This window comes from Bombyx mandarina, chromosome 20, assembly GCF_030267445.1.
Source record: "Bombyx mandarina strain Sakado chromosome 20, ASM3026744v2".
In the NCBI taxonomy this organism is placed as follows: Eukaryota; Metazoa; Arthropoda; class Insecta; order Lepidoptera; family Bombycidae; genus Bombyx; species Bombyx mandarina.
In genome coordinates, this window is record NC_143226.1 from 4,981,711 (window position 1) to 5,001,864 (window position 20,154).

Below are 20,154 nucleotides of genomic sequence, written 5' to 3' on the forward strand. Positions count from 1 at the left end.
GCGTGCGTGCGTGCGTGCGTGTGCGTGTGCATGCGTGCGTGCGTGCGTGCGTGCGTGCGTGCGTGCGTGCGTGCGTGCGTGCGTGCGTACCTGAGCGCGACGTAGCAGACGAGCAGCGCGGCGCCGGCGGCGAGCACGCGCACGAGGGAGGAGGGGTAGAGCTGCGCGAGGGCCCAGGCGCCGGCCGCGGCGCCGGTGAGCGCGGTGACGGCGGCCGCGGTGCCCGCCCAGTGCGACCACGTGAACCCGCGCTCCCACTCCACTCTACGCAAGTAAGTGGAACTTAATATCTCCGATCTAGTTTTTAAGGTTGATTGACTCGGTGGTGCAATGGATTCACACGTCGGGCAGACATTCGTGTAATAAACAGGTTGTTTATTCTTTCTCTTTGTATTTATTATCTATGTATGTTTAAATTTAAACGTATATAACTATGCTTGATAGTCTCCGGTACTTATAACACAGAGAACAATAAATACATATTTACTGGTGGTAGGACCTCTTGTGAGTCCGCGCAGGTAGGTACCACCACCCCACCTATTTCTGCCGTGAAGCAGGAATGCGTTTCGGTTTGAAGTGTGGGGCAGCCGTTGTACTGTAAAATCTGAGACCTTAGAACTACACTCAAGGTGGGTCTCAAGAATATATACAAATACAAATTTAAATAATCAGAGCGATATCATTATACGTACCGATTGGTCTCCTGGACGATGTAGGGAGTGTTGCAGACTTTGCACTTCAAGCCGTCAGGCGAGGCGGCACTCTGGGGAGACCACGTCACAGATTTACTAACTGAACACTACGATAGGAAAAGGAACGGATAATTGGCTTTTCGTCCTCCACGCTTTTTTTTACAATTATTAATTTTTTCTTACACTATTTTTAATTGAAATTTATTAATTTTTTTTTAAATTTTTTGGTTGATTTTCTATAAAAACGTTATTTAAATTATTATTTTTTAACTTTTTTAGTGAATTTAAATTTTTCAATAAATGTTTTTTAATATTGTATTTTTAAATTCTTTTTAAAATCTTTTTTCTTACACTATTTTTAATTCAAATTTATTAAAATTTTTTTTTCTATTTTTTAGTTGGATTTTCTATAAAAGCATATTTTATTATTATAGTTTTTTAAACTATTATTTATTTTTCATTTTTTAGTTGAATTTCAATATTTTCATTATTGTTTTTAAATATTGAACTGTCATCGGTCCTTAATATGTATACCAAATTTAGAGTATTAACTCGAAATTTGAAGGGGGTCAATATCATGTTCAAAGATTCCATTACAAGCATACATACGTCTGAAGCTAATAAAAGCGTATTGAAAATAACCGTAAATACATTTGAATATGCAATTTCGAAAAGGGCACATGTCGCATATTTTGTCAAATACGTTTTTTCATATACATGTAGTTTTGAGGCTTACCTACACCCATTTTATAATAATTCCAGTAATTTTCAATTGCTAATTAACACTAAAATATATTTCAAAAGTTAATATTTTAAATTTTACACTGCTTTAGAAAATAATCAGTTTTCTTTCATTTCCTGAACATTTTACATTTTCAGAGATGTGCCCTTTTCGAAATTGCATATTTGTAATAGATAATTTTGGCTCGAGTCAAACGTTCGATACCGACCTCGACGAGCCACCTGCTCAGGCAGTCATGATGCACGGCGGACACGTCGCCGGTGCAGCGACACGGCCTGATGAGGGGCTCCGCCCGGGAGCTGTCGTAGCAGATCCAGCAGTCCCGGCTCGACCCGACGCTGTCCACGAGCGAGTCCCTCTCCACGTTCTGCGGAACCCCAAAGACACCAATGAATGATCCACTGACCGTACCATTGACAGCGAAACGACGCTCGATTGAACTTGGAAGGCTTTTATCCGGACGTTTTACATTGATGGCTGTGATTGGCCAACGATGACGTCATATCGCAAGAACCAATCACAAATCAGGAAACGCAATAGTGGCACCAATAGTAAAAATTAAAAAAAAAAATATTATACGAAGAAAAAAGATGGACGCTAGGCCCCATAGCAACGAATCATAAGGAACAATATCATACATTCAAACAAATACAACAGTTATTTACAACGACACGCACCCGATAACGAAACTCACCGAATTTGTGTTCGAGCCAACCGCATTAGCAGCGTCCGAGTTTTGTGTCTCTTTCCCGTTTACAGGCAAAGGAAGAGGTTTGAAAAAGACAGTAAGAGCGAACCTCCAAACGATCCAATATTTGGCCAACTCGAGAAAGTACCATGCTTTCTGGCGCCAGCCCAGTTGGCTGAGGTCGGCCAACGTCTGGGAATCGATTGGGGGTGATGTTAGAAACGGAAAATGTTAGTGGGACGCTAGCTAGAAGGAAGCTAGCTTTGATTGGGAATTATTAGTTGATGGAAGAGATATTTGAAACAATGAGGAAAATAATTAGTGATGATCAAAATATATATATGCAAGATGGAACGACACATAAACAAACGAATCGACAAACAAGAGCACTCGACAACAACCCTTTGCCGAATAAAACGCAACACAATACAGATTATACCACACGTAGAGTACAAACAGAATAATAACCCTTTGCCGGAAAAAAAACGCAACACGATACAGATTATACCACACGTAGAGTACAAACACGCAATGGACAGCATTATACTGTCTTCGATGATAGCAGCTGTATTTTGTGAGAGTTTAAACATCGCCGCCTTCATACGAAACTTTGTATACGGATACCGCATTGTAATCTTAAATCCATAGACGTCCTTAAAGACAGGAATAACTGAATTAAAAACTCGAATCATTCATATCACATTGCTCTCATTCATGGATGTTTTTTTTTTCAGGTATCATCTTAACAATCAAAGACCCAACAAAACTTTCCCAATCCAACAAATCAAAAAACAATCAAACGAAATAATATAAGAATTAAAACCGACATATTTACACACGTAATATAACAAACTAAGGATCATCACGATTTTATTAATAACGTATTAATCGTTATTTATGTCACACACAAAGCTTATAAAATACGTATTTTATTTAAACATGTGTGCAATAGAAAATAATTAGGTAATTAAAAATTATTTAATTTCGACATATCCAGATTAAGCCCCTACCTAGGATATCCTTTTACGTCAAGGTCGCTGGAGATATGCATAGACCTGTGTGCTTAATGCGAGTTTTATAACGCTCTCGATAGCATAAAAGTTAACGTAGCGTTTGCCTACGTTTGCCGCTAGGGGCGCTGTTCTGCATACAAAAATGAGTTAACTTTTACGCTATCGAGAACGTTAAAAAGCTCGCACTAAGCACACTGAACAAATGGACGACACGCAGACAACGAATACCAAACACAATGGAGCCCGTAAAACGCGATACATTCTTTTTTTTTCATTATTGAGAAATTTAAACTAGACATTAGGCAGCGGCTTGGCTCTGCCCCTGGCATTGCTGACGTCAATGAGTAACGGTAACCACTCACCATCAGGATGGGCCGTATGCTCGTCTGCCTACAAAAGCAAATAAATAATAGTTTAAAAAAACTAAAAAAACACGCTTTATATAAAATTCAATTAAAAAATAGAAAATAAATTTGTATCAATTTAAATTGAAAATAGTGTAGAAAAATATTTTTTATTTAAAAAAAAGCGTTTTATTTTCTATTTTTTAGTTGAATTTTATATAAAGCGTGTTTTTTAGTTTTTTTAAACTATTATTTATTTTTCAATTTTTTTTTTCAATTTTTTTTTCATATAGAATTGTCATCGGGCCTCGATAAATCAATAAAGTTCGAATGAAATCTGGCCGTTTAAAGTGGGTCAAAATCTAAAGGATTCCGTTACAAACATACATACATACAAGTGAAGCTAATATAAAGCGTGTAACAATACAGTGAAGGGTCACGTTGCCGGTACCTTGGCATCGTGGTGGTGCTGCGCGAGCAGGTCTGCGAGCTTGGTGTCGTCCAGCTGCCTGGCGAGCAGCCGGCGCGGGTTCAGGAGCCAGAGCCGCTCGGGCGCCATCGAGTTCCACAGCGCGCACGGGAACCATACTGCGACCCCGATCTCGGCGAGCCGGAACACCAGGTCGTGCCAGTTGCGGGACACCACCGGCACCCTGATACCCGAAATACGTACTCACTGGTACATTTTTACTGGTGGTAGGATCTTCAGTCCGCGCGGGTAGGTGACTAGACCACCGCCCTGCCTATTTCTGCCGTGAAGCAGTAATGCGTTTCGGTTTGAAGGGTGGAGCAGCCGTTGTAACTATATTTGAGACCCTTAGAACTTTATCTCAAGGTGGGTGCCGCGTTTACGTTGCAGATGTCTACGGGCTCCAGTAACCACTTAACACCAGGTGGACGCGAGCTCACGCGAGCTTTTCAGGATAGCTGAGTAGAAGGGCTATTTTTTTTTTTACAATGAAATCATTTTTTCCACACTATTCTATTTTTTAGTTGGATTTTCTATAAAAGCGTATTTTGTTAGTTTTTTTAAACTATTATTTATTTTTCATTTTTTAGTAGAATTTCAATTATTTCTAATTTTTTTTTAATATTGAGTTGTCATCGGTCCTTAATAAGTATACCAAATTTCGAGTTAATCCAACGTTTTAAAGGGGGTCAAAATCATGTTCAAAGATTCCGTTACATACATATACGTCTGAAGCTAATAAAGGCGTATTAAAAATGTATACTGACTTAGTCTTCCAGAATTCGCTTAGGGTTTCAGAAGCCAGGAAGCAGACGATCAGTATGAGCATCAGCGCGAGGCTGATGAGGCCCACGCGCGACTGGTGCAGCTGCGAGAGGTCCACGGACCGAGGGTCCACTGTTCCGTCTCCGTCCAGCAAATCCGTTTGAATTCCCTTTGGAAGAAAGCAACAGGATCGTATTGATAGTAACTTTGCGGTAGGCAGCGGCTTGGCTCTGCACCTGGCATGCTGAAGTCCATGAGCGACGGTAACCACTCACCATCAGGTGGGCCGTATGCTCGTCTACCTACAAGGGCAATAAAAAAAAACATTTCGGACTGTTCATTGGACTTGAAGTCGTCGTGGCCCAAAGGATAAGACGTCCGGTATATTTGTATCGAGCGATACACCGGTGTTCGAATCCCGCAGGCGGGTACCAATTTTTCTAATGAAATACGTACTTAAGAAATCTTCACTATTGACTTCCACGGTGAAGGAAAAACATCGTGTAATAAAAATCAAACCCGCAAAATTATAATCTGCGTAATTACTGGTGGTAGGACCTCTTGTGAGTCCGCACGGGTAGGTACCACCAAACTCCCTGTTTCTGTCGTGAAGCAGTAATGCGTTTCGGTTTGAAGGGTGGGGCAGCCGTTGTAACTATACTGAGACCTTAGAACTTATATCTCAAGGTGGGTGGCGCATTTACGTTGTAGATGTCTATGGGCTCCAGTAAACACTCAACACCAGGTGAGCTGTGAGCTCTGACCTAAGCAATAAAAAAAATAAAAAAAATAACTAATGCTGCTATTGACTACTTCTCCATCATCCGCCTTTGTGTAGTAATGGTTGTAGGAACGGAACGGTATGGATGGTTGACAGATACGGAGCATGACAGAGTGAGAGAGTGAAGAGATGTCGTGTTAGGAAGGAAGAAAAAGACGGCGAATGAATGCGGAACACATAGTTTTATTTTTAAAGTGTGAGGAGGGTAGTTACCGGACGCGACGGCGGACAGATGCGGTGTAACTCTGAAGACGTAAGACGTTTATATTTTAGTTACACAGATTAAGAAAGACGTAATAAAAATCAAGTTTGTGTGAAGTCATCAACCGTTTCACTGGCCCAACCTGAATAGAAAACCCACATGGATATATTGCAATCCTGCCTATATTTCCCTTCACTTGGTACGAAGCGGCTAACGGAGCCCACAGACATGTGATAGTTGTGGCTGTCAAACTCTTCGAACCAGTATCGTAATAGGCAGGAAACTGTAGCTGTAGCTAAAGTACCTATGCATGTTAGTTCACAATATGCTCTATTATGGTCCATTATGGTCGAGTTTTCAACATACCTGTTTAGTGACAAGCGTATCCTGGGCTTCATCTCCGTCGGCTGAGGTTCCGGGACGGGGCGATATTATGGTGCATACTTTGGTCTCCTTCAGGAACTCACCGCGGAGCTGAAGATCGAAATTATCTCATACAAATCATATAACAACACACCAGAACTTAGGACTTTAAATTAGAAAAACAAATGGTACGGTATTTAACACGTTGACTGCCATGTAGGTCACCGGTGCCCTACGCGGCGCACTGTAGTAATTAAGCCGATTACTCTCTTTGTTCTTCTTACTAAGACTCTGGGGAAGACGAATCCAAACGATACTGACAATGAATCTATTTCTAACAGACCTAAAAGACTAAAACGTACATTAACAAACAAAAGAAGGTGAGGTGAGGCAATCCAAGCAAGCTTAGTAACCGAAATCGACTTAATTACTTCAGTGCGCCGCGTAGGTCACTGGTGATCTACATGGCAGTGAATGTGTTAAAAAATAAATAAGACGGTAGTTAACCGATAGTTCGACACGTCCGAGATTATTAAACGCGAAATTAAATCCTAAACTAGTTTCTGCACTGCAAAAACCCCTACTATTGGTGACATACGATATTCAAAGCACCACGATAGTCCAGACAATCGTTTACAGCACACAGCAAAGGCTTATCGCTCGCACACAATGCCACGGTGTTTGATAACAGAAAATGAGATTTACGTTTTATTGTTAAAAAAACATATAAACGCGATCGGTTTTAATCGGGCACGAAATTTAATAACGCACGAACGTGGCGTTATTGGCCCGTACATTATTTATTTACAAGCTCTTGCCCGCGACTCCGTCCGCGTGGAATAGTCACTTTGGCATAACGCTAAATGTTACCCCCCCACTTCATTTACGTAGAAGGTAAAAATATTTTTGAATTATAGAATGTTAAGGAAGCTATTTAAACCGTATTTTGAAACATTCATTATTGGTGCTCCACTCGTATTGGTCTTACCGTGGTGTATATCGTGTTATATAGCCTATAGCCTTCCTCAATAAACGGGCTATTTAACACTGAAATAATTTTTCAAATCGGACCAATAGTTCCTGAGATTATCTCGTTCAAACAAACAAACTCTTCCGCTTTATAATATGTATTAGTATAGATAGTACAGAATTATTTGGGAAACCAACAGTACGATACAAACATATAATATTAAAAAATTTTAGCTAAAACAATAACCAAACATGTTTCCACCATAAAATCACATATAAGTAGAAAGTGAACAAAGGAAGAAGAAAAAAAAGAGATATTTAGAAATTTACGTTTACACAAGTTATCCGAGTTTTCTGTCCCCAAGTGTACGTCAGACGCCGGGTGGGTCGACGATACGACTCGCTCAGTTTTCTTTGCGATAGATCGACATCTTTGCTATATAACTTGAGACATGAGAAGGAATTGCTTTGTATTAAGGCAATGCCATTACTCGCACACTTCGATAATTGTTACCCGTACATATTTGGATTCACGTCTGTTTCTTTGTATAACTTTACATAAATATTTATAAATTATAAGACCCGTCACGCTGCGCTTTCACAACGTGACTAAAACTACGCCGTCTATTGTTGGTAAGTACCATGACAAGATAAAGACGATAGCAACCAAATTATGGACCAGGAAAGCTCTAAGCTGAGTAGAGTGGAAAGAAATGGAGGAGGCCTTTGCCTAACTTAGCTCGTTAACTTAAGTTTGCTATCTGTAAATATCCTTACTGCGGCTGAATAAGGGCTATAACTATTAAATACTATGAAGTAAACAAGTCCATAAATTTTCAACTTAATCATACAAGCCTATTTTAGAACACAATAAAAAAAAACCACAAACATCATATATCCGATTAGTTATGTGCTTAGATAGACAAAACCGCTGTGCCGAGGAATAAAACAAAACAGTCGCGCAGACAGTCATTTTAATTGTTTTCTTTGTCAGACGAAACAGCACCTTATTTGTATTAGGAATGCGATGCACTTTTTAAAGGTGAAACCTTTTTTTTTTTAGTTACCTCTTGTTTCTTTGCTCAAATGCGCCAGACGAGCTCACGTGCAGTAAGCACATGAATATTAGACTAAAAGAGTATTATCAAAGAGGTCAAGATTCCAAAATTTGCAATATGATCCATGTCAATAATAATGTATTATCTATATTACACCGCAACATACCTGCTATATTTTTATATTTTCTAGAATTTCTGTAAATTAAACGGTTGTCTGGAGGAGATCGCTTTTAGCGATAAGACCGCCTATTGCACAAATGTATCTGCTTTTTTTGATTGTTTTTTGAATGTAAATTGTGTTTTGGTATGCAATAAAGTGTATTCTCTCTCTCTCTCTCTCTCTCTCTCTCTCTCTCTCACTCTCTCACTCTCTCACTCTCTCACTCTCTCACTCTCTCACTCTCTCACTCTCTCACTCTCTCACTCTCTCACTCTCTCACTCTCTCACTCTCTCACAGTGTACATGAATATACGTCATAAAGGTATAAATTTAACCAAGTATTACCTCCGACCATAACTTATTCAAGCTCTGTGCATATATTAATAACTATGCAGTTTGGATTATAGTTTATTTTAAAAATACATGGATCCAATTTTATGGTAAAAAGTCATTTAAGATTATTTTAATAACACATAATAAAAAACACTAGCAGTCACATTTTTATAGTCACCTTGGCCAAAGTATATTCACCTAATTATACATTAAAAAAATATTTAGAATTAGACTATATACCTAGTCCATCGTATATAGTCTAATCAGAACGAGATTTGTAATGTCAGATCGAAAAATAATAACATTTGACCTTGTGTGTCCGTGTGTATGCGTGTGTGTGTGTGTGATTTTTTGACAACCACCCATAAATCCAAGCGCGGATACCGTCCTACCGTCAACAATACACAATTAAAAATCAAACAATACATCATTCGATTCAGAAATGGCGTTAATTGTTATAACAGAACGCGCTATTGTGTTATCGCACAGGAAAGGTTGTCGCATTATCGGTACATCAAATTGTAGTACATTAATGAAACGTTTGCATTACAATGAACTAACTACGCGAGAGCTGGTGCGAATAATGAAATCTAAAAAGCAGTAATGCATTTCGATGTAACGATCAATCAATCGATATTTTTACGGTACATTGATGGTTAATGTAAAATCTAATCGTAATGCCTGTGTTGCATTGCAGTTCAATATCGATATATTTTTTTTAATTATTTAAATGGATGGACGAGCTCACAGCCCACCTGGTGTTAAATGGTTACTGGAGCCCATAGACATCTACAACGTAAATGCGCCACCCACCTCGAGATATAAGTTCTAAGGTCTCAGTATAGTTACAACGGCTACCCCACCCTTCGAACCGAAACGCATTACTGCTTCACGGCGGAAATAGGCGGGGTGGTGGTACCTACCCGTGCGGAGTCCCAAGAGGTCCTACCACCAGTGATATAGTTTATTATCGATATAGTTTATTATCAGTTTATTATCGATTTGTGATTACATTTTTTATTGCTTGTATTCGTGGACGAGCCAGCTGGTGTCTAAGTGATTACGGGAGCCCATAGACATCAACAACGTTAAAACGCCACCCAATTTGAAACATGAGAGTTCTTAGTATGTTTTGTAAAGTACAACAGCTGTGTCACCCTTCACATGACAACTCGTATTTGTGCGCTTAGTGAGAGTTTTTTAACGTTCTCGATAACGTAAAAGTTAACTCAAATTTGTATGGAAGTAGAACGCTTGCCTACGTTTGCCGCTAGGGGCGCTGTTCCAACTGCATACAAACTCGCACTACGAACACTGTTTACTAAGTTGAGGTGACAAAACTCATCTCTATAGTGACAGTTACTGCGAATCCATACTTCTATACTTAACATTATAAATGTGAAAATATGTTAGTTTGTTTGTCCTTCATTCGGGTCGAAACGAAACAACGGACTGGCATGTTTTAAAGTGTACATTTTATTTCAGGAGAGCAACATAAGCTACTTCTTATCTCCAATCTACTGAATCTTTGATCCGGAATCTTTGATCCCCTCATCTCCTTTTTATCATCGCACCTCCCGCCATCGGAGCAGAGTTCATCCATATTACCTGGAACCGCTGCGTTCATCGACAGTGCGTTTCCAAAGATATTTTTTGCCACGTACCATTCGGCTTTGGAATGAACTCCCCTCCACGGTGTTTTCCGAGCGCTATAACATGTCCTCTTCAAACGAGGCTTGCGGAGAGTACTTTATGGTAGGCAGCGGCTTGGCTCTGCCCCTGGCATTGCTGACGTCAATGAGCGACGGTGACCACTTACCTTCAGGTGAGCCGTATGCTCGTCTGCCTACAAAGGCAATAAAAAAACCTACAGAAAAGAACACTGACTCTATTCCCTAACCACGTGTTCCATATCCGCCATAAAAGCTAGCATTTAGTTAGATCGAACTCACCTTAAAGAATACTTCTACACCGTAGATGAGGAAGAACACGACAACGATGAAGAGTAGAACGGCGTAACAACCATTGAATATGTGCTGATAGAAGGTCTGCAAATAATAAACATATATAAAAATGAATTGCTGTTCGTTAGTCTCGCTAAAACTCGAGAACGGCTGGATTGATTTGGCTAATTTTGGTCTTGAATTATTTGTGGAAGTCCAGAGAAGGTTTAAAATGTAGATAAATATGAAAATGCTCGGAATTAAACAAAAATAACAATTTTGTTTTTCCTTTGATGTGTCCCCCGTCGGACGGATTCCTTTTGTTTGTTATAAGTTTATTTTATACAAAGGTTTAGGACTTTTATTTATCGACTGACACTTCGGGTCAGCTAGTAAACAATATTATTTAGACAAACACTGAGCACGTGTTTTGAGGAATTGTTTGAAATAATCCCGTATTTTCTTGATTAGAATCCCCAATGTGAGTTTCTACAATTCATACTTGCAACGCACCATCCGACTCTGACGTGAACTCCCTTCCGCCGTAGTTTCACGTCTTCTGCCTATGGTTTGTATTTTTTTTATTGCTTAGATGGGTGGATGAGCTCACAGCCCACCTGATGTTAAGCGGTTACTGGAGCCCATAACCCATTTATAACGTAAATGCGCCACCCACATTGAGATATAAGTTCTAAGGTCTCAGTATAGTTACAACGGCTGCCCCACCCTTCAAACCGAAACGCATTACTGCTTCACAACAGGTCCTACCACCGGTATTTACGCAAATTATAATTTTGCGGTTTTGATTTTTATTACACGATGTTATTCCTTCACTGATGAATTCCGAATATAAATCCCTACGGCTGACTTAAGCAAATTAGCTTTCCATCGCCTGTTCTGAATTTCATCATCAATATTTTCGTATGTGCAAAATACTTTAAATTAAAATTGCATCATACTAATTACTGGTGGTAGGACCTCTTGTGAGTCCGCGCGGGTAGGTACCACCGCCCCGCCTATTTCTGCCGTAAAGCAGTAATGCGTTTCGGTTTGAAGGGTGGGGCAGCCGTTGTAACTATACTTGAGACCTTAGAACTTATATCTCATGATGGGTGGCCCATTTACGTTGTGGATGTCTATGGGCTCCAGTAACCACTTAACACCAAGTGGGCTGTGAGCTCGTCCACCCATCTAAGCAATAAAAAAAAAGTATGATACAAACAGATTCGTGTGACGGCTTCTTATAAAAAAACACCAGATATAGTTAATAATTTCTTAAAAGCATTTCCAGTAACAGCCAATTAGCAAACATCCATAGTATGAATCAGACGTTGCATTAAAACATAATTACTGTATTTAAACGGTGTGTTGATCCCGTCCTTTAAGGATCATAATCCACTAAACAATTACAGATATCAAATACTTCGACGAGCTCACGTGCACCGACCCATTGTTCTTGTCTTAAATTTTATTTACAGATATACCTAATTCGACACACTCAAAGTGCAGACATTGCAATTACGTTTTTCAATGTTGAATTAATCTAATTACAGGTAAACCTCCTTTAACAAGGTGTTTTAAAGCGCGGTTTCACTGTAACATGCAGATGAAAAATTCCCCAAAACCTTTTTATAACACGTTACTTCTACAACATTATAACGCCATTTTTGTTTTTAAATTTTTTTATTTTTTATTGCTTAGATGGGTGGACGAGCTCACAGCCCACCTGGTGTTAACTGGTTACTGGAGCCCACAGACATCCACAACGTAAGTGCGCCACCCACCTTGAGATATAAGTTCTAAGGTCTCAAGTAATAAATAATAATTATAACAAATATATATTAACAAATAATTATTTAGAAAATTTCATTATGCACTATGAACGCACAATATATGGGAATTACTGAAGTTTTACCGCTTATTTTTTATATTTAATAGGTAAAATTATTATTTTTATTTTTATTGCCCTTGTAGGCAGACGAGCATACGGCCAACCTGATGGTGAGTGGTTACCGTCGCCCATGGAGTTCAGCAATGCCAGGGGCAGAACCAAGCCGCTGCCTACCGAAATTATTAATTTATTAATAATGAATATATTCCATTATAATATTTAATTTATTAATATATTCCTTTAATACTGTATAAACTATTATATGCATGTATGTATGTGTGTATGTCTGTATGTATATATTTTTTTTGTGTATGTATTTGTAACTTAATATAAATTTCATTGCACCTACCACTATTCACTCTGCACTACTTTTGGTTGACTGGTAGAGAATGCCTTAGGCATTAAGTCCGCCAATGTAAATTTTACATGAAGTGTAATAAATAAATAAAATACATACAGGCATAGTTGATTCATTTAGAAAAAATACTCTCCTTTTTGCATTGGCTTCTAGTCTCATATAACGCGGTATCGCACAACACGCGACTTTGTAGGAACGTATCTACCGTGTTATAAGAGGGTTACCTGTATACGTTGAAGTGAAACTTCTAATGCGACTTCTAAAGGTAGCGTTAAACGTTTAACGCTAGGGGAGATACGGGAAGGCCCGCTAAGCAAGACTTAGCTAATATATATATATATATTTTTTTCCTACCTAAGCTGGTAGCCTAGGGAGGCTATTCCAGCGTAACCGTAACTAGTAGGTGAGCTCACGGGGCTCAAACCTGATGACGTTGCTAACACGAACCCTAGCAAGAGCCGTGCTTCGCAGAATCTACCACCGGATCGGAAACGCGACCCACTGAGAAGATCCGGCGAGAAACTCAGTGGGCCGTCTATGGGTTAATTCGCACGTCGAGCCCTTTATCGCAAGCGACGGGTTCCACGAGGACGGTGACCGGTGCTTGTGGTGCCTAAAAGTACCGTTAATGGATCAGGAGGATCCGTGATGACGTGCTTTGGGCGACGTCGACGGTTTACCATTCGTAGCATGAGCCGTGCTTCGCAGAATCTACGGCCGGATCGGAAACGCGACTCGCCGAGCCCTTCGTCGCAAGCGACGGGTTCGACGAGTAAATTAACTCTCAGACACAGCCCACTGAGTTTCTCGCCGGATCTTCTCAGTGGGTCGCGTTTCCGATCCGGTGGTAGATTCTGCGAAGCACTGCTCTTGCTAGGGTCAGTGTTAGCAACGTCATCAGGTTTGAGCCCCGTGAGCTCACCTACTAGCCCGGTGACACTGATATGGTCTCTCTACCATCAGCTTATGTAGGAAAAAAAAACTGTGCTTCAAACAGCTGACATCACGTGACCTTTTTCAAGTTCAGAGAACCCTCTCGATTAGGCTGGCAGTATCATGTTTGATGCGTTTACATATAACTTCCGTTTGCCGAAAGCTGTTGTCGAGATTTTTATATTTTTTTGTAAAACCGTGTAATAAAAATCAAAAACCCGCAAATTATAATTTGCGTAAGTACTGATGGACCTCTTATGATTCCACACGGGTAGGTACCACCACCTCACCTATTTCTGCCGTGAAGCAGTAGTAATGCGTTTCGGTTTGAAGGGTGGGGTAGCCGCTGTAACTATACTGAGATCTGAGAACTTATATCTCAAGGTGGGTGGCGCATTTACGTTGTAGATGTCTATAGGTTCCAGTAACCACATTACATCAGGTGGGCCGTGAGCTAGTCCACCCATCTAAGCAATAAAAATATTTTTTTTATTAGTGTTTTACTCTTTCGTGCATTGCATTGCATTGGCTTATGATTTACCTTTGTAAGATAAAAGTTATTCAAGATTACTTAAGTGACCTCGACCTAGGAGATAGAGATTGTTGATAACACGCCAAAGAGGGTGATATCTTTTTTTTTTTTTTTTTTTTATTGCGTACATTGCTTATTTGGCGGAGAAAAACGTACTCTAAGTGCGCAATCAATTCGAACGACCAATATTAATAAGTTTACTTCCGATACAAATTGAATCTTTTGATATATGGCCAGTCTTATTTTTTATTGCGAATCATATTACGTAAAACATTGCGTAAAACGTAAATCAAAATTTCGCAGAAGAATAGCTTTTTGTGTTCAAGTACTCTTATGCCCGTATCTTTAGACGTTTCGTAAAATAGTCCTCCACTCTTAACTCATCCGATGATGCTCGAGACTTCCCTCCAAACTTACTCGAGTTTGGTATTTTTAGTCGACCATTACAATATTCCTCAACTGTCCTCGAGTGAGGTAATAATGATGAAAATTTGATCAAGCTAGCATCAAACCCGTAGAGTTCTGTAGTCTATGGTCATTGTTTAATGTCAAAGTCAGGCTGCCGCTGTCTGTTTGACACTAGATGAACTTGTTTGATGTTTTGGTTGCTGAGTTATTCGTAAATATGTGTGCGTGCGGTAAATCTGAAAGTATATTACTTATTTTCTAACCTATTATTATTTTAGATTTCGGATCCGGCTTTGTATTTTTATTCGCCGCTTTTGTGTGATTTTGGTTGCATCGTGTTGTTGAAGTGCTTTTCCACAACCACCAGTTTATTATTATATAAATAAAACTTATAATCGCATTGACTTTATTTATCAGGTAGTAAGCAAAATATGTCTCTTATGTAGGTAAATAAAATAAAGAGTTTCAAATGTCTAACCTCGAACTATTTACTTTATTAATAAATATTATCAAACTTAAATTATCAAAATATGCGGGAATCATGCACAGATCCAGGCCATTGCACAACAATATCATATATTTCCATTTGCGGTCCACATACTATTTGGACATCGAAAGAAAACCAGCCTTGAGGAACGTTCAAGGTACGTCGCGACGTACCTTGAACTTGACAGTTCGGTCACTTCACTCCGGTTAGGAAATTTTTCCATGGACGTTTGAGTGGAGTTTATTTTTACGACTAATCATACCAAAACGCGTGTTGGAGGTTGAGTCGAGTCAAGTTAAGCTCGTGTAAACGACTAAAGATACGGGTGTTAATCCCGAAACGACTATCCTAGCAGAACATTATCTACAGCTTTTGGCTTGATATTGATAACCTTGATTTCGGTAGGCAGCGGCTTGGCTCTGCCCCTGGCATTGCTGAAGTCCATGGACGACGGTAACCACTCACCATCAGGTGGGCCGTATGCTCGTCTGCCTACAAGGGCAATAAAAAAAAACCCTGTGGCTTGATATACCCTGTATTTGGATAAGAAAATATTTTGTATAATTCCACATGCCACTTTACTGTCATCGACGTGAAATGTATACACCCAGACAAAATACAAAGTTGCTCAAAACAATATTCCTTAATGTTTACATTACTTAAGTGATAAGAATTTTTGAGTCTTTGTATGGTCATTGCGATAAGGTAATCTGTGACCGCCGGTGATCTCAATTTAGGCTACAATATCAACTAGTGTTGCTATATATTTGGTGCACACAACTGAATATTTTCCACTTTTCGCAGATACGATTGTACCTAAAGATTAATGTTAGGCGAATACATACATAATACATAGTGAGGAGTATATTAGAAGAAGTGTCAAAATCGACTCCATGATTGCCAAAATTAGAGGTTTTTTTTTTGTTCAGGAGGAAATCGCCGGACTTCCGCCCTTCTCTGGGGATGGCGGGCGGGGTATGTCAGAGTCGAACTGACTTAAACCTCCTGTCGCTCAACAACCAACGTCCAAACCTCGCATGAGACAGAACTCATGAAAAGGCAAAGGGGGGAAAGTGAAGCGTTTAGTGCGGAGCACATCTCTCCCATCACGATTGAAGATCATTGATATACTCGGATCTAAGAATAATCTAACGATATAATCTAAGTTTATTGGTACAATTTCGAAATCGCCGACAGACCGCAAACCGCAACTGTGCATCGCAATAGACTCTTCTATTATTCGTGTGCGAGGAATATTTTGAATCCAGTGGCACTGTCATGACACCCGGAGCAATTTTTTTATTTTTTATTTATTGCGTAGATGGGTGGACGAGCTCACAGCCCACCTGGTGTTAAGTGGTTACTGGAGCCCATAGACATCCACAACGTAAATGCGCCACCCACCTTGAGATATAAGTTCTAAGCTCTCAGCATAGTTTTGATCCATTAACGGTGCTTTTAGGCACCACAATCACCGGTCACCGTCCTCGTCGAACCCGTCGCTTGCGACGAAGGGCTCGACGAGCGAACTAACCCATAGACACAGCCCACTGAGTTTCTCGCCGGATCTTCTCAGTGGGTCGCGTTTCCGATCCGGTGGTAGATTCTGCGAAGCACTGCTCTTGCTAGGGTCAGTGTTAGCAACTCTCCGGTTGAGCCCCGCGAGCTCACCTACAAACGTTAGGGTGAAGCTGAAATAGCCTCTCAAGGCTATCAGCATAGGTAGGGAAAAAAAAAAGCATAGTTACAACGGCTGCCCGACCCTTCAAACCGAAACGCATTACTGCTTCACGGCAGAAATAGACGAGGTTGTGGTACCTACCCGTGCAGACTCACAAGAGGTCCTACCACCAGTAATTACGAAAATTATAATTTACACAGTTTCATTTCTATTCACAAAATTAACGACTTACTCGAATTAACGACTTAGTACTCTAGCCTATCTAGGATCTATGTACGGCGTATGTATATAAGAACTAAAAGTACATAAAAGTGCGAAGTTAATTTAACCCTAAATATTCACTGATGTAAACATATTTTACAAAATAAATCAAAAAGTTAATGTTATTTTTATACCACGAGTAAAGACTCGATTCACACAAAAAAACCACATACAAAGAAAAATACAACATCTTCGTGGAAATAGATACGTTACTTTGTAACTTGGTAAGCACTAAAAAACATACAAACTACTCATTGTTATAATAACTGCTGTCATTGTATGGGACAATTGTGTTTATAAATAACATTGCAACCCTTATCTGTAAGATCTACAAGTGCCTGCAACTTATTAATGTCACGATTGTGAAGACAACGATCCTTCAAAAATCTATACTAATATTATAAAGAGGAAAGATTTGTTTGTTTCGAATAGGCTCCGAAACTACTGGACCGATTTGAAAAATTCTTTTTCCATTAGAAGCCGACATTGTCCCTGATGAACATAGGCTACTTTTTTTTTTTTTTTGGTTTCATGTGTGTTTTAATGTTTCCGAAGCGAAGCGAGGGCGGGTCGCTAGTCATATATGAAGAGAGAATAGAGACGGTAACTGAGGTAATGTTCTTGGTACTACAGATACGTTGCCAGTACCGGTAACTACGGTAATGAGTAATGGCTTAAATTACCACCGGTACTAGCAGCTACGCACGGATAGGTACCATTGTCCTGCCTGTTACTGGAAGTTTAGGACATTCGTTATACAATACAATTGAGACTCTAATATGGCCGTGGCAGCATTTACTTTGTAATGTCGATGAGGCCTGAGTTGCAAGATTATCCGGCTGGTATCACTGTCTATATCTGGCGAATGCACCAAGTCGTCGAAGTCGTCGTGGCCCAAAGGATAAGACGTCCGGTGCATCGCTAGATGCGAATGCATGTGTTCGAATCCCGCAGGCGGATACCTATTTATCTAATGAAATACGTACTTAACAAATGTTCATGATTGACTTCCACGGTGAAGGAATAACATCGTGTAATAAAAATCAAAGCCGCAAAATTATAATTTGCGTTGGTTGACTGGTGACCTCTTGTGAGTCCGCACGGATAGGTACAACCACCCTGAATATTTCTGCCGTGAATCAGTAATGCATTTCGGTTTGAAGGGTGGGGCAGCCGTTGTAACTATACTGAGACCTTAGAACTTATATCTCAAGATGGGTGGCGCATTTACGTTGTAGATGTCTATGGGCTCCAGTAACCACTTAACACCAGGTGGGCTGTGAGCTCGTCCACTCATCTAAGCAATAAATAAAAAAAAGTGACTTTAGTGTCGCATCACACGGGTCACCAGCCACTCACACGCGGACTCACAAGAGGTCCTACCACCAGTAAAGTATCCCTTGCTAATAACCCTAAAAAAAGTTTATCAACATCCCAATATTTCAAGAGATACGTACCCTCTTCTCGGCAGAAGTACCAGCGATGTTCGTTGTAAGCACCTCGGCTGCCAACAACGAGTAGTTGATGAGGTTGAAGGTAACGAAGGCCAGGAACGACTTGGACAGGAACCTTGGACTCTCCCAGCGGATGTTGCGAAGGTGAAACACCTGTACGACAAAAGAAAAATACACAATGTAGTCGAATCGATGTTATTATGCCCTGCGGTCATTGCGGCGCGCTTTTAAAAAATATCTGTTTTTTTTTAATATGACTACCGTATTTTTATTGCGCTAGTAACGTACATTAGTCCACGTCCCATCTGGTATTGAGTAGATACCGAATCTCATTAACATCAAGAGTGTCTCAACATTCTTAAGACTGTAGGTCAAAGTTGAAATATGTATAAGGGCTATCCATCTCTTCAACTAGAAAGGTGTGATTGATACATGGCACTGAAGCCTTTGCGCATGCGCTCCCTATGCCCACTATCACCAGTACCCATAGACACAGCCCACTGGGTTTTTCGCCGGACCTTCTCAGTGGGTCGCGTTTCTGATCCAGTGGTAGATTCTGCAAAGCACTACTCTTGCTAGGGCCAGTGTTAGCAACACACCCGGTTTGGGCCCCGTGAGCTCACCTACACGTCAAGGAGAAGCTGATATAGCCCTCTCGAGGCTATCAGCATAGATAGGAAAAAAAACAAAAAATATATCACCAGTGAACGCTGTATAACCGTGGCAATGTGCTGATTATAGTACTCAGAAAACGCTCCCATCTATACTCGGGTGAAATGAAATAATTTTTATTTCTCGTACGGTGTTGTGGGACTATATAAGCCCATCTAGCTATAGTGACTTTTTGAAAAAATAAGACACCTTCGTTCAAGCCCAATACCAGCATTCTTCGGGCATATTGCTCGTAAAGAGGGTCACAATCTTGAACAGCTGATGGTGACAGGAAAGGTAGATGGCAAACGTCCCAGAGGACGCAGTCCTACGAGATGGTCGGACCAAATACGATCTTCTCTAAACATCAAATTCCACAATGCCCTTCATGAAGCTTCTTCTCTAAACATCAAATTCCACAATGCCCTTCATGAAGCTAAGTATCGCAGCAGATGGAGGGAGCAGATGGAGAAACTGATGCAGCGGGGGAGTCACGACCCTCAGTAATGAGGAAAACGACGATAGGAGGAGGACCAGCATAGCTTGACATATTTTCTTCAACTCCTCAGAGCAAACCTCTAAGTATGACACCAGTGTATTTCCGATCGCCAATAGGCATTTACTAGTGGTGCTTTGGAAACACGCGTTCTGGTTATTGAGATATCTTTGAGATTTTGACATTCACGCAGCAATTTCTACCGCACCACTTTACACCAGGTGGATTATGAGGTTTTTCATCCACCTAAGCAGTAAAAAATAACAAAAACTGGAGCGCTATGTAACAAAATTAAATGTCAACCCAGGTCAACGGTATTTTGCGATACGCTCTTGGGCCAGCGTTTTCTATATATCTGTGCTTTAATTTAGGAGTTCGCAATGAACACTTATGATTTGCACGGCATATGATTATTCTCCTCTGTTTAAGTAAAAACCCCTCAGCATTTTAATACGCACGACTACTCGGAATATTCCCCTC

At 40.2% G+C, this 20,154-nt stretch overlaps 2 protein-coding genes across 8 annotated transcripts in view; one reads left to right on the forward strand and one right to left on the reverse strand.

The window, feature by feature from the left end:
• LOC114247906 (uncharacterized) overlaps nt 1-20,154 on the forward strand; it is a 294,552-nt gene that overhangs the window by 119,634 nt on the left and 154,764 nt on the right. The gene's annotated exons all lie outside the window — the stretch shown is intronic.
• The window catches only part of LOC114247848 (uncharacterized), a 161,750-nt gene that overhangs the window by 7,365 nt on the left and 134,231 nt on the right, over nt 1-20,154 (reverse strand). For 2 of the 7 annotated variants that reach the window (XM_089735986.1, XM_089735987.1), the window contains exons 5-13: nt 18,531-18,680; nt 10,532-10,627; nt 6,063-6,170; nt 4,716-4,882; nt 3,931-4,132; nt 2,129-2,314; nt 1,643-1,801; nt 693-799; nt 91-264 (exon numbers count right to left, since the gene is read on the reverse strand). In XM_089735986.1, coding sequence (XP_089592112.1) covers nt 91-264; nt 693-799; nt 1,643-1,801; nt 2,129-2,314; nt 3,931-4,132; nt 4,716-4,882; nt 6,063-6,170; nt 10,532-10,627; nt 18,531-18,680 — 1,349 coding nt within the window. The remainder of the gene's footprint in view (nt 1-90; nt 265-692; nt 800-1,642; nt 1,802-2,128; nt 2,315-3,930; nt 4,133-4,715; nt 4,883-6,062; nt 6,171-10,531; nt 10,628-18,530; nt 18,681-20,154) is intronic. The other 5 variants (XM_089735991.1, XM_089735992.1, XM_089735989.1 and 2 more) reach the window with 3 other exon arrangements.